Below are 13,729 nucleotides of genomic sequence, written 5' to 3'. Positions count from 1 at the left end.
GTTCGATTGGATTTGATTTCTTAATGCTTGATGAGGTTTTTCTTCTCGGAGACAGAGAGAGGAAGAAGAGAAAGAAATGAAAAGGAAGGTGAATGAAACTCGTTAAGGAAGGAGATGTTGATCTGTGGCCGTTAAAAGAAATGTTTTATTATGAAACCGTTAGATTACATTAGGATTTTGACTTAAAAAAAATCTAGTAGGACGGGGTGTTTGGGTGGGGAAACACAAAATCTGTATGAGTTTATATGTAGCCGTTAGATCAAATTTTAGACAATCCCATTGGTTTAAGAAGTGCATACGGATTGAGAAATTTAGTTAAACCAAACACAGCTACCAACCGTTAGATTGGCAATGATTTTATTTCCATAAATTTGGTTCGTTGGATTAGAAATAATTACCATAAAACCATTTTAACACACAATTTCTATGTGTTTATTTCTTATACGATCAAATTGAAGTGGTTCTAACTCCAAATTTAGCAGGCTATATCATAGAAACTCGTAAAGATGGATTTCATGTGTCAATTCTAAATTGAAATGTGTTTATACCTTATTTTGATTTAAAACTATCATACAGATCAAGGAGAGTGTGTTTTCTTTGTGCTTTCTCTTGGTGCTTCCGATTTGTATTTCGACTAGGCGCTTAGGTCATGAAGTAATTTCGACAAGTCGTACAGGTCATGAAGTAGCTTTAGTTCACACTGGTAGACTCAGGTTATAAGATTACTAGATATGGACCATATAATTCCGAATGGGTTCAGATTTCAAACTTAGTATGATACATCATCGAAATCGATAAATATGAAACTTAGGTGTCGATTCGAACTTCAAATATGGTATAACGGCATACAAACTATGAACCAAAAATCTCCGAGAGGGTTCTGGCTTCAAACTTAGCATGATACATCATCGAAATCAATAAATATGAAGCCCATTGTCGATTCGAACTTCAAACAAATCCTTTTCTGGCGACTTCGAGAAATAAAGTGCCTTTGAGCTCAAAATCTGTCCTGGAGTGGAGTATTGTAGTCAAAAACTTCGTCAGAACAATGAATCCGATCATTTAAAGGTTAGATTCCATCTGAATATTCTCTGAAACCTTAAACAAACCCTTTTCTGGCGACTTCGAGAAAGAAAGTGGCAACGAGCTCGAAACCTGACTGGGAGTTGACTACTATAAGTCGGAAACTTCGTAATAATGATAAATACAACCATTCAGAGGTAAGATTTCATGGAATATTCTCTGAAACCTTAAACAAACCCTTTCCTGGAGACTTCAAGAAAGAAAGTGGCTACGAGCTCGAAACCTGGCTGGGAGTTGACTACTATAAGTCGGAAACTTCGTAATAACGATGAATCCAAATATTCATATATATAGGTAAGATTCAACGGCATACAAACCACGAACTGTCAGTGTCTGAAGTGGTTTTTAACTCCAATTTTTGCAGTGTCTGAAGTGGTTTTTAACTCCACGACATAGAAAGTATGAACCACGATGGTCCGGGAGGGTTCTAGCTTCAAACTTAGCATGATACATCATATTTATCGATAAATATGAAGCTCAATATCGATTCGAACTTCAAATTCGGTATAACGACATAGAAACTATGAACCACGAAGATTCAGGAGGGTTCTGACTTCAAACTTAGCATGATACATCATCAAAATCGATAAATATGAAGCTTTATGCCGACTCGAACTTCAAATTTGGTATAACGACAACGAAACTAAGAACCAAAAATCTCTAGGAGGGTTATGACTTCAAACTTATAAGGATACATCATTGAAATAGATAAATATGAATCTCAATGTCGATTCGTACTTCAAATGTGGTATAATGGCATACAAACTATGAACCACGAAGCTTCAGGAGGGTTCTGACTTCAAACTTAGCATGATACATCATCGAAATCATTAAGTATGAAGCTCAATGTCCATTCGAACTTCAAATTCGGTATAAGACACTATCATACTACTTGAATCAGCTTTGTCATTGATACCACCGCCCCTTTTTTCAAATTCGGTATAACACACTATCATACTACCGAACTTCAAATTCGGTATAAAAAACTATCATACTTAATTTAACTTGTTATCCATCAATCTTACCCAATATCGTTGGACCTCATTCAGTTTCTCTTAGATAGATTGGTTTATCTAGTTATCCATTATTTTAACTGAATGTCCATCGACCTTTGTGTATTTCACCCTTAATATATCAATGTTATCCAATTCGCTCGACCTTAGTCAATTTCTCTTACATAAATTGGTTTATCCAGTTATTCATTATTTTAACTGAATGTTCATCGGTAGTTCACCGAGGATGGGAACTACTGACAGTAAATCGGGAGAATTGACCAAGTTCCACCGATTTTTTGAAAAAAGGAATTAATGATATAATTTTAAAATTTTCAAGGTTTTGATAAAACACATATATCAATTTCATGTTAAATCATAGGAATCAGATTTTTCCTATTCATTCTTTTCTCTGTCCCAAATTTTTTTAATCACGAAATTAGGATATAAATAGTATTTAAGATCATACAAAATTGTGCTAATTACAAAACGAACAAGGAATACAATTTTTCAAATTTATCTGGCCAATAGAAAGCCAAGAGCTAGGTAATGATTGGAACAAATTCGGTAATTACCTTCGGTTTTCAATTAGATAGAATTTCGAGTAATGTATTAGAAATGGACGGGAATGAACAAGTGAATTATTATAGTAGAAAATATGTAGAACATATAAATTTTGGATTGAATACTACGAATGTGTATAAATCAATTGAATGAAAATGATTAGCAAAATGAGAAAGAATGGGAAACCCACCTCGTAAAATTACTATAGAACTTCTATTGGAAACCCACCTCGTAAAATTTCTACAAATCAAAATTAAACATCTCAATATCAAACATCAAACACTAGATTGGTGATCGCTTGCCTTTCTCATTATTAGAATCATCCACTTTCTTTTTCTGAATTGGTGGTCGCTATACCTTGGTTGCTGAGACAGGTTTTCAGCAGCCAAACATATTTTGAATTGCTGATACATGGTAGCTTGAAGTAAATAACTACTAACCTACTATTACACTCGCTATGTAGTACTGGGAAAAATGCTGGAGCAACCCACAAATTTAATTAGTAGCTATGATTTAATGGGAGCATGTTAATAACAGCCAAAGTTTTTGGTAATTGCAAACATGGTTGCTTAACTATTAAAGCGACCAAAATTTTGAGATCTTGCTAAGATTTTGGTCGTTTAAACCAAGTTTTCTTGTAGTGAATTGTTGCAGATAGACCAACCATGCCCACAGTTATCCAAATGCTTAAGAACTCGGTGATCAGTCAAGATTATATACCTTCATCACCTGCATTTTTGGCTGATATTAAGAGACACATGGAGCTCCAAGGCTACAATGAATCTGCAACATGGAGCGTGAATGAAGTTACTGTTACTGAACTATACCCTCGATGATGAAATATCACTACTACGTTTCCGGACTCTTTTTATTTTCTCTAGGGATGGTTTGTCTTCTGAAACCCGTGAAACCAACTAAGTTGACTTATGAAACCCATTAAAAATGATTTCGCTTGTATATATGTAAACTCATCCTTCTAATCGTGATTCTCCTAGTTATTATTTTCACCTTGTTGTCAGTTATATTAGGCATTTTATCATTTAATGTCATAATACAAGATGGTTGTAACTTGTAAATTCGAATAAAGAAATTCAATCGAATTAGAGATTTCACATACACTTCTCCCGATTTCACGAATATACCAACTAAATAAAACAATTGTATGATTTTTAAAATCATACCAGTAAAAGGTGTATCTTGGTCATCTTGTTTTATTACTATAGATTTGCAATGTGGATTAATCTCGATTTTTAACGCTTAATTCCGGGAAAATGAAACTCAAAGAAAAAACCTTTGAAGTTTCTTCTCATGAATTTTAGTCTTATGAAGTTTCTTCCTAAGAATTTTCTTCAGTTGCGATAGATTTTTCTTAGTTGGGGACCCCCTTGATTTGGCCTTTACCTATCTTTCTAAACTGTACACAGTTTTCTTGTGGTCTGTCTGTACATCACGTTGAATTCATTGACTAGTCTAATGTGACATAGTCAGTCGCGTCCACAATCTTCGAACTTGTGGATTAAAATGATTTCTCTAGTCTTCATACTAGACTTTACTTTACAGCCTAACAAGTATCCCACGTACCTGGACCCTTGAAGATTGTTATAGTTGGTGTAACTCAAAAAAACATCCAACAAAGAAAACGAGAAAAATGGTAGTCAGAAACAAAAAGATCGGAAATGGTTCAATCTTCTTCATCTACTTGTTTCTTCTTTCTAACTTATTGATCACCATACAATACACAGCTGCACATCCACAACCAGATTTTGTTTATCAATTCTGTTTAGGAGATAACTGTTAAGATATGGTCAAGATATGATACATCTTGACATTATTGTGTTTGTTATTTGGTTGTAACTGCATATATATTCTTTCTGTATATATCCTAGATATTGTTAGGTGTATCTTTTATTTGCCTTATCTAGTTGTTAGGTGTATCTTTTATTTTCCTTATCTAGTTGTGTAAACATGTATAAATCAGGCTTTTGTCTATCAATGAAGATACAGAGAATTATTCTCACAACTACATTAGAATCTATATGCTCATATTTATCATGGCATCAAAGCTAGGAAAGATCTGAGAACCAGTTTCCGCTGCAATACAATCCAGAGAAAATACAACCCAGAGAAAACATAGTAATCATGTCAAGAGAAAATTCTCAACCTATCACTGTCCGTTTTGATGGAATCAATTACAATCACTGGTCATTCCTCATGAGGAGTTTTCTTAAAGGAAAGAGTATGTGGAAGTATGTCGATGGTATAGAAAAGAAACCTACAACAAGCAGTTCTGTTGGAAAAGGGAAAGAAAATGAAACACAGAAAAAGGATCCAAAAGAAGAATGGGATATTAACAATCACAGGATTCTCACTTGGATTGGAAACACAATCATTCCTTCCATAAGCATGCAACTCACAAGTTTTGAGGTAGCCAAAGATGCATGGGATTTTCTTTCGAAAAGGTACACCCAAATCAACTTTGCTCAGAGGTATAAACTCGAACAAGATATTAGATCTATGAAACAATCGCATGATCAGTCTATTTTTTTTTTTCATTCTGAGATGTCTTTAATCTGGAATCAATTAGCACTCATGGAACCAATATGGACCGTAGATTTGGAATTGTGGCAGAAGTATAGAGAGGAAACACGTTTAGTTCAGTTTCTAATGGCTTTGCGTGATGAGTTTGAGTCTGTTAGGGCATCAATCCTTCATCGTTCACCTCTTCCCACGGTGGAAGTTGCTTTGTCTGAACTTATTACAGAAGAAACAAGGAAAAGAATCACACCGGACATATCAGGAGTATTTGTTGTGCCCTCACGATCCAGCCCTAACAATTTTCCAAGAAACTCAAATGCTCAAGTGCAACGTGATATGTCTCAAGTACAGTGTCATAACTGCAAGACCTTTGGACACTTGGCAAGGAACTGCAATCTCCCATCGGCCAATACATCACCTGCTGCCACAATACCTGACACACCCACAACACAGTGTGGGTATTGTAAGGAATTTGGTCACTCATCTAGATTCTGCACCTCACCAACCTCAAGAAACATGAGAAGGATCAATGCTAATGGAGGAAACAAATTCAATACACCTACCAGATTTACGGCAGCTCCAGTTTCATCTGCAACAGATCCATATGCAACATCGACAACCTCATCTGCATTAGTTGTACCTGGTGGTGGTTCAACACCAAACCTTGCTGATATTCAAGAGATGATTAAACAAGCACTCTCAATTGGTAACAAACCTACAGCTGCATCTGCCTTCTCTATCTCCTCAGGTATTTATTCAACAGAATGGTTTCTAGACTCAGGAGCATCAAACCATATGACTTTTAATCAAAAGTTTTTTGAAAGTATTCATCCTGTCATCACCCCTACGATTCATACTGCTGATGGATCAACAGTAACTGCAAGTCATAAGCTTGGTCAACAATTCAAATAACTTCTATGTACCAGATGTGCTTCTTGTTCCAAATATTACAATGAATCTTATTTCAGTTGGTCAACTGTGTGATCAAGGTTATAACACATATTGTTTTCCTTTTGGTTGTGCTACACAGGATCTCAAAACCGGGAAGCTAGTTGGGATAGGCTGTAAAAATAAGGAATTTAGTATCCGTACGAATCCACAGAGTGGTACAAGCCATTCGCAATTACCGAGAGCAATGAAGTTCTTCTATGGATCACAAAATATTCATCCGATAAGTCAGAACCCATCTACATCTACTGTTATGACCCTAACAATTCTACTCTAAACAAATCGTCCATAGCCTACTTCCTCATATGAACACACTTGTTTCTTTGAAAGAGATTGGAGAATGCCAGGAGAATGATGGGAGCTAAACACTATGACTATTCCGTTCCATTGCTTCAATTATCTAGATATATCTGTTTTAATTATCTTTGAAAAAAATTCGTACCGATTGATGTTTACTTCTTCTTAAACTTTTTGTCCACCGCCGATATAAACATCTGTATCCAATCCAGCATCTGGCGCATGAATAGATTGGATGCGGATGAATCCAACAGATTTCTTTTTTAATTGATGTTTTAATTAAGGAAAGTTGCTTAGGTTCCCGTGTTTTAAAAGACTGTTTTGAAGTTTTAATTGACAATTAAAGAAAATGGTACACAAAAACTATGATGGTTCGATCTTAAAATAATCCCACATCCAATCCAAAAATCCATTAGATTTCAAGAAATGCACCTGAAGTCGAATGGGGCGAGTTGAAGAAAATGTTGTAGATAGGCCCACAGTTGGCCAAATACTCAACAACAACTCTGCGACCGAGCATTTTTTGTTGGTAGTACTATCCATATGGAGCCCTAGTCGACCTTATATGATCTAGGCAACAGTGAAGCGACGAGGGGGAGCCTGCGATAATAATTAAGTACCGCTGCATTTCTAGAGTACACTTTTTTTTTATCTTTTTTTGGTTGAGAAAATAGAGTATTCAATCTTGTTCTTTAATATTCATAAAGGATTTAAAGATTCAATTTTTCACAATATGACATTGACTTGTAAAAAGGTATGATCCATATTGATCATTCTTTTACAAAATTTATCTAATAATGAATTATTGAAAGTCCCAAGTCACCTGATCAAATCGATCTAAACAGATCAAATTCGTCTTCAGTTTCTTCAAACCACAACTAAACAAGAAATCAGTGTGTGAAACCGAATGACACCGTGGGGTAAACGTTATCAGTGACGGTCATATCGTTCTGGAATGATGAATGTCGCAAAATACAAGCGTTTTAGTTAAAATTAAATCGGACTGAATTAATTAGTAATTTGGTCTTAGTTAGGGTAACAAATGTTTATCAATATCAAATTTTAAAGACACTCGAATTGAGCTTACCGACCCAAGTTTGATTGGAGTAACAAATGATTAGTTCTTAATTGAAATAAAATCACAATTTTAACCCTTGTTTTAAACTGTAAAACTGTTTTTTATTTCACTTTTTTATCAAAGAATACTGAATTTTTGAGATCATCCCAAATGCACTGCCTCATCGTAAAGTCGAAGTCTTAGTCAACTTAACGTATCGACTTGGGTGGAAGATGCCGTTGATTTAGTAGGACCCCTCTGAAATAAAAGGACCTCCAAATCACGAAATTGAGGAAGGGATTGAACAGTTGGGGTTCTCAATAGTAATATACATAGGCAAGGAATTGAGATATCATTACGAGCTAAACACAAGGATTATTCAAGGGCCGTCCGTTAGAAACAAGAAAAAACAATATGAATTTGGGTCTTAATCACATAAGACGTTTGTATGATACAGAAATTGCGGAACTTTGTATCGCTATACCTCTGTTGGATTCCATTGTGCTCATTCCTGACATGGATGACCAGCTTATTTGGCTCGGCGACAAGAAGGGTACATTTTCAGTTAAAACGGCTTATAACAACTACTCTCAAGGTATTGATCCTATCATTCCTTTTCCTAGTTCTAAGGTGTGGTCTAGAGCATGGCCACATTGTGTTGGTTTCTTTCTCTGGCAAGTTTGTTTGAATAGGTTGCCAACCTTAAGCAACCTGCACCATAGAAATAGTGCTTTAGATTCACCAAATTTGTGTTATCTATGTGGTCTGACTGAAGAAACTGAAGACCACCTCCTTCTGCAATGTACTTCGGCTATTAGTGTTTGGAACTACTTCATGAACTTTGTTGGAGGTGGCAGTCCTATACTTCATATTGTCAAGGAGGTTATCGTGGGATGAAAGAATCCTCCTCTATCTGTCCAAGAAAAACAACTGTGGAAAAGACTTCCGGCAGCCATCCCTTGGGGATTATGGAAAGCTCGTAACATTATTGCCTTCTCCGGAAAGACGTTCAAGCTGCAAGATGTCATTAGAGATATTAAAATAGATGCCTTCAACTGGTCTAGAGGCTTGGATTGCTTTAAGGGCATCAATACAACGAATGTAACTGTAGGATGGTCAAATTTTTTTCTTCATCCTCACTAATTTAGGATGTCTGGGTTGTTTTTTTTCTTTTTTGGGTTCTTTCTTTTTCAGTTGGGTTTCATTTTGTTGTCCTAGCCTCTTAGTGGGTTTTGTATTCTTTCTTTCTTTTTGTTTTTCTTAATCTGGGACCCCTCTGATTATGCATCTCACCTTCTGTACGCAGACTTTTTTTCTTTTCAATACACAAATCTGTTTTTATGACTAGTCTGTTGCCTTTATTTGACTAGTCTACTGAAACATATTGATACACAGGAAGATTCTTGGAAATGGTTTTTCTTGTCTTCGTCATAGACTTTTGAGTGCAAACCAACAGCCCATATGTACCCTTGAAGATTTTGGTTCTGGTAACCAAAAATAATTTTTTTTCAGAAACAAAAACATGGGCTGCTTTAATCTAGTTTCGATCTTCTTCATCTGCTTGTTTTGTTTTTCTAACTTACTAATCACCATACGGTACACAACTGCACAAGAATATTTTAATCATTTATGCTTAGGAGCAAATTACACCAATGGAAGTAAATTCCAATCTAATCTCAACATTCTGTTTCCTTCAATCATCCAAAATAGATACTATAACGCCACCGTTGGCCAAAGCCCGGATACTGTTTACGGGTCTATACAGTGTAGAGGTGATGTTACATTAGATGCTTGTCAAAATTGTGTTCAAATGATTACTCAAGTGAACAAAGAATTTGATAACTGTCCAAATTCGAAACAAGCAATTGTTTGGTATGATACATGTATGTTAAGGTACTCAGATCAAGATTACTTTACTATTATGCTAGAGGGTCCAAGATATTATCTTGTGAATAGAAATAATGTTCCTAATCCGTCTCAGTTTAAACCGATTTTAAATGATTTATTGACTGGTTTATTTGGTGAAGCTGGGTCCAGTGGGTTTTATACTAATTTTGCTACTGCAGATAAAGATATTACAAATCGTACAAAATTATATGGATTAGTACAGTGTACTGCAGATATCCCTTCAAGTAGTTGTAGTCGATGTCTATTTAGAGCTATGGATGTGTTACCAGGTTGTTGTGATGGGAAAGAAGGTGCAAGAGTTATTGGTCCTAGTTGTATGCTTAGATATGAATTATATTCTTTTTATGAATCTACTATTACTTCTTCAACACCTCCATTATCTTCTCCTACTCCTCTGAAATTACCGTCGTCAACGAATACAACTGTAGCAAATGGTAAGTAGTACTCTTTTGTTATGTGATATTACTAATCATTTATCATTCCTGCCCAGTACCTCCAAAATCCATGTATGCTGAAAGCAAGTTGAATTATGTTGCTCCAAAACCGAAAGTTGAATTATGTTCTTATATTTTTGCAGCAAATAAGAATAACTCATCCAAACTTACTATCAGTATAGTGGTTCCTTCGGTTGTCGCACTAGTTTTTGCCATTGCCTCCGGGTTCTTCTGTTTCCGAAGAAAGAGAACCCAGAAAAAGAAGTATAACTGTAAGTACCTATCCTTCAAACATGACATCCAGGCATATGTTTCTCTAAGCTTGCTTAATGGGTTCACACATTTTGTTGTTTTGGTCTTGAAGATGTGGATGATGAGACTCCAGTTACAGCAGAATCTTTGCAGTTCAACTTCAGTACAATAAGTGCTGCAACAGACAATTTCTCGGAAGCTAATAAACTTGGAGAAGGCGGATTTGGTTCTGTTTACAAGGTAATAGAACCTACAAAACGCGTGCATATTGAAACTTCGAATTAAACTCCGAGAAGCTGACTGTTTCTTGAACATTTTTGCTTTTTTTTATGGTTTGATGTCCTCAGGGGACACTTCCAGACGGGCGAGATATAGCCGTGAAGAGGCTATCGAAATATTCTGGTCAAGGTGACCACGAATTCAAGAATGAAGTTACATTAGTAGCTAAACTTCAACACAGAAATCTTGTGAACCTTGTAGGTTTCAGCTTAGCTGGTGAAGAAAAACTACTCATCTATGAATACATGCCAAATGCAAGCCTTGACCAATTTCTGTTCGGTTTGTACCCGTTCTCTATCTGCTTATTCTCATTCTATCAGCTGGCATAGTTAGATATATAAATACTTATTTTAGATTTGAATGGTGGTCTAAAAGGTTTTGTTTTGGGTTTGCCGGATAATTGTGTAGATCCGACTAAATGCACTCAACTGGATTGGGAAAGAAGATTCAAGATAATAGCAGGGATATCAAGAGGACTTGTCTATCTCCATGAGGAGTCTCGACTTAAAATTATCCATCGGGATCTGAAAGCTAGCAATATATTATTAGACATGGACATGAATCCTAAAATTGCAGATTTCGGCATGGCTAGGCTTTTTGTGCATGACCAAACTCAAGAGCGTACAAGCAAAATTGTTGGAACATAGTAAGTATGGCTAAGTATTGACGGCGAAATTTTTAATGTCTAGTTGATCATAACCGTATCAAAAAAAATCTTGATATTTCTATTTTGTTCGGTTGTTTGGATTTGCAGTGGCTATATGGCTCCAGAGTATATAATGCATGGTCATTTCTCAGTGAAATCAGACGTTTTTAGTTTTGGTGTCTTAATATTAGAGATACTTTCTGGACACAAGAACAGCAGTTTTTATCAATCAGATGTTGCTCAAGACCTTTTAAGCTATGTGAGTATCCATAATATCGTCTTTGGGTCTAATCTACTCTTATTTACGGAATGGATGATAGAAAGGAAGAGAAACTGATGATGCAGGTATGGAGACATTGGAATGACGGATCAGCTATAGAAATATTAGATCCAACATTGAAAGACACATATTCTAGAAATGAAGTGGTGAGATGCATCCATGTTGCATTATTATGTGTTCAAGAAAATATTGCAGATAGACCCACAATGCCCACAGTTATCCATATGCTCAACAGCTACTCTGCGACTGATCCTGCTTTACCTTTATCGCCTGCGTTTTTTATTGGGAGTACCGTAAATATGGAGCCCCAGTCGAACTTAGGCTACAGCGAAGAACAAGGAAGCTCGAAGAATGAGTCGGTGACCAGCGAAGTAGGGGCAGGGAGCGTGAATGGAGTTACAATTTCAGAACTAGACCCTCGATGATTATACACCACTACATGTCTTTTTTTTCTTTTTTTTTAATCTTAGTGGGCACTCTATATATAGTCTACAGGTTATTCTTTTTTTTTTTTTTGGCATTACCTAAATATTTTTCATCATTTTTCATTCAAGAATCGGAGATTCAATTCTCACAATACTGCTTATAATTAAATGATATGCAATTTACAGAGAATTAGACTTCTGTTAGATTAATCTGTAAGCTATATATCTTTAGCTGCGGATTGGAAAATTGGCGCCTAGTGTATTAGTTGGGGCCAAAGTCTTAAGAACTGGGGAAAATCTGTTTCCCTTCAATCTTCTACCTCTTCACCTATCAAAGTTCACTCAACACTTCACCTTTCCCGGGTTTTTGGACATAACGATCCCCGGAGGGTATTTGTGTAAGGTCTGTGAAAATGGAGGGTGTAAAAAGCATATAAATAGATTAAAAAGTTGACCGCTTAAAAGTGTCTACTTATTTTGGTATTTTGCACTCGAGTGCACGATAGCATGACTCGTCGGCACCGGATACGGAAGAGTTAGTCTATAAAATCTGGATTACCGTAATCGATGATTTTCTTCTAAACCCTAAAATAAACCCTTAATATTTATGAAGAGAGGAGGAGATAATCTTAATGGAAAGTCTCCCTATAGAAATCTTAGAAACCATATTTTCTCGGTTGACTTCTCTATCCACTGTACAATGCAGACGGGTATGCAAAACTTGGAGAACGGTAATCGATAAAAGTAAAGTCGGTCTGCTTTTCCATTTACGAGGAGAACTACAAAACCTCTGCTATACAGATCGTCTTCGCCTCCATGGAGATAATCTAGAGAAGTACGACTCCGGCGAGACACTTACAAACCATTTAGACAACTCAAAAGAAAGATAAAGCATACAAGCACTAATATTCAACCAACACATTGTTGGTTCATGCAATGGTTTAGTTTGTTTTCTATCACTAAACACAGCAGCAGATCATTATGAGGACTTTATTATTTGCAATCCTATAACCGGTGAGTACGTTTTTTTACAAAGAGTCGACGGAGCAATAGATGTGAAACGGAAAGTTCTAAAATTTGGATTTGGTTACCTTCACTCCAGCAATGAGTATAAGGTTGTTCGAATCGACTGCAACTTGAAGACAATCTATGCATATACTCTTGGCAGTGGCGTTGGTTGGAGAATCATCAAAGATAAACGCCCTTACTTATTGCAGAGTTCAAGTATCTTTTGTAATGGAGGCATCTTTGCTAATGGAGCTATTCATTGGTTGGAATCCATCAAAGCATGGGAGAATCAGAATGTGGCTTTCGACTTGGAAGATGAGAAGTTTAAATCCGTCCCATCGCCCCCTTGGGAATATTATCATGCTCTGACAAATCTTGCGTTGTTGGGAGGGAATTTGTGTGTTGTTTCTCGTTGTACCTGTGATTATGAACGCCGGTTAGATATATGGGCATTCAAGAAAGCGGTTATTAATGATACAAGAGCACTACATCCCACAGTTGTCGTACAAGAGTACTACAACAATATGTGGAGTTGGAATAAGGAGTTCAGTATACCAACTGTATACACAAGGTGGTACATTCCATTCGCAATTACGGAGAGCAATGAACTTCTTCTATTGATCACAGAATATTCATCCAATAAGTCAGAACCCATCTATGTCTACTGTTATGACCCTAACACTTCAACTCTAAGCAAATCTTCACATACCTACCACCGAAATACTGGTGGCAAGTGCCCTGAAATAATTCCTCATCTGAACACACTTGTGTCTTTGAAAGAGCTAGGAGAATGCTTGGAGAATGATGGAAGTTCACCACATAATTAAGATAATCAATAAGTAAGAGCAAAACAGTGGAATTATTCTTGTGTCGTTGCTTAAATTATCTAGTTAGTCTGTTGAAAGTTTTCAGTTTTGGTTGTTGTGTACTTCTTGTTCTTAAGCTTTTGTCCACCGCCAATATTTGCATTAAGTGGCACTACATTTGTAGAGTACAAAATCTTTTTTATCTTTTTCTATTT

The 13,729-nt window shown here is 36.2% G+C and overlaps 3 protein-coding genes across 3 annotated transcripts; all 3 read left to right on the top strand.

Moving 5' to 3' along the window:
- The first annotated feature begins 4,610 nt into the window (after positions 1 to 4,610).
- On the top strand, positions 4,611 to 6,635 carry LOC113321639. The gene is made up of 2 exons (XM_026569543.1): positions 4,611 to 5,922; positions 6,205 to 6,635. Exons 1-2 carry the CDS (start codon positions 4,779 to 4,781, stop codon positions 6,240 to 6,242), a joined length of 1,182 nt encoding a protein of 393 aa, XP_026425328.1. The 5' UTR covers positions 4,611 to 4,778; the 3' UTR covers positions 6,243 to 6,635.
- A 2,362-nt stretch (positions 6,636 to 8,997) lies between these two features.
- On the top strand, positions 8,998 to 11,784 carry LOC113321630 (putative receptor-like protein kinase At4g00960). Its single transcript, XM_026569533.1, has 7 exons — positions 8,998 to 9,818; positions 9,962 to 10,090; positions 10,183 to 10,310; positions 10,418 to 10,628; positions 10,758 to 10,995; positions 11,104 to 11,254; positions 11,341 to 11,784. The coding sequence occupies exons 1-7, from the start codon at positions 8,999 to 9,001 to the stop codon at positions 11,698 to 11,700; spliced, it is 2,037 nt and encodes a 678-aa protein (XP_026425318.1). The 5' UTR covers position 8,998; the 3' UTR covers positions 11,701 to 11,784.
- A 616-nt stretch (positions 11,785 to 12,400) lies between these two features.
- On the top strand, positions 12,401 to 13,535 carry LOC113274628 (F-box protein At3g07870-like). Its single transcript, XM_026524024.1, has 2 exons — positions 12,401 to 12,431; positions 12,670 to 13,535. Exons 1-2 carry the CDS (start codon positions 12,401 to 12,403, stop codon positions 13,533 to 13,535), a joined length of 897 nt encoding a protein of 298 aa, XP_026379809.1.
- The last annotated feature ends 194 nt before the right edge of the window (positions 13,536 to 13,729 follow it).

This window comes from Papaver somniferum, chromosome 1 (genome assembly GCF_003573695.1).
Source record: "Papaver somniferum cultivar HN1 chromosome 1, ASM357369v1, whole genome shotgun sequence".
NCBI classification, from domain to species: Eukaryota; Viridiplantae; Streptophyta; class Magnoliopsida; order Ranunculales; family Papaveraceae; genus Papaver; species Papaver somniferum.
The sequence above is the reverse complement of the archived record's forward strand: the minus strand, read 5'-3'. Positions and strand labels throughout refer to the sequence as shown.

Excerpts from the sequence above, each read along its gene's own strand:
- LOC113321639 (XM_026569543.1), top strand. The coding sequence starts at position 4,779 with ATGTCAAGAGAAAATTCTCAACCTATCACTGTCCGTTTTGATGGAATC. Across the intron at positions 5,923-6,204 it reads TGCCTTCTCTATCTCCTCAG|GATCTCAAAACCGGGAAGCT; the intron begins GTATTTATTCAA and ends TGTGCTACACAG.
- LOC113274628 (XM_026524024.1), top strand. The coding sequence starts at position 12,401 with ATGCAGACGGGTATGCAAAACTTGGAGAACG. Across the intron at positions 12,432-12,669 it reads TATGCAAAACTTGGAGAACG|CAGCAGATCATTATGAGGAC; the intron begins GTAATCGATAAA and ends CACTAAACACAG.
- LOC113321630 (XM_026569533.1), top strand. The coding sequence starts at position 8,999 with ATGGGCTGCTTTAATCTAGTTTCGATCTTCTTCATCTGCTTGTTTTGT. Across the intron at positions 10,091-10,182 it reads CCAGAAAAAGAAGTATAACT|ATGTGGATGATGAGACTCCA; the intron begins GTAAGTACCTAT and ends TTGGTCTTGAAG. Across the intron at positions 10,629-10,757 it reads CCTTGACCAATTTCTGTTCG|ATCCGACTAAATGCACTCAA; the intron begins GTTTGTACCCGT and ends ATAATTGTGTAG.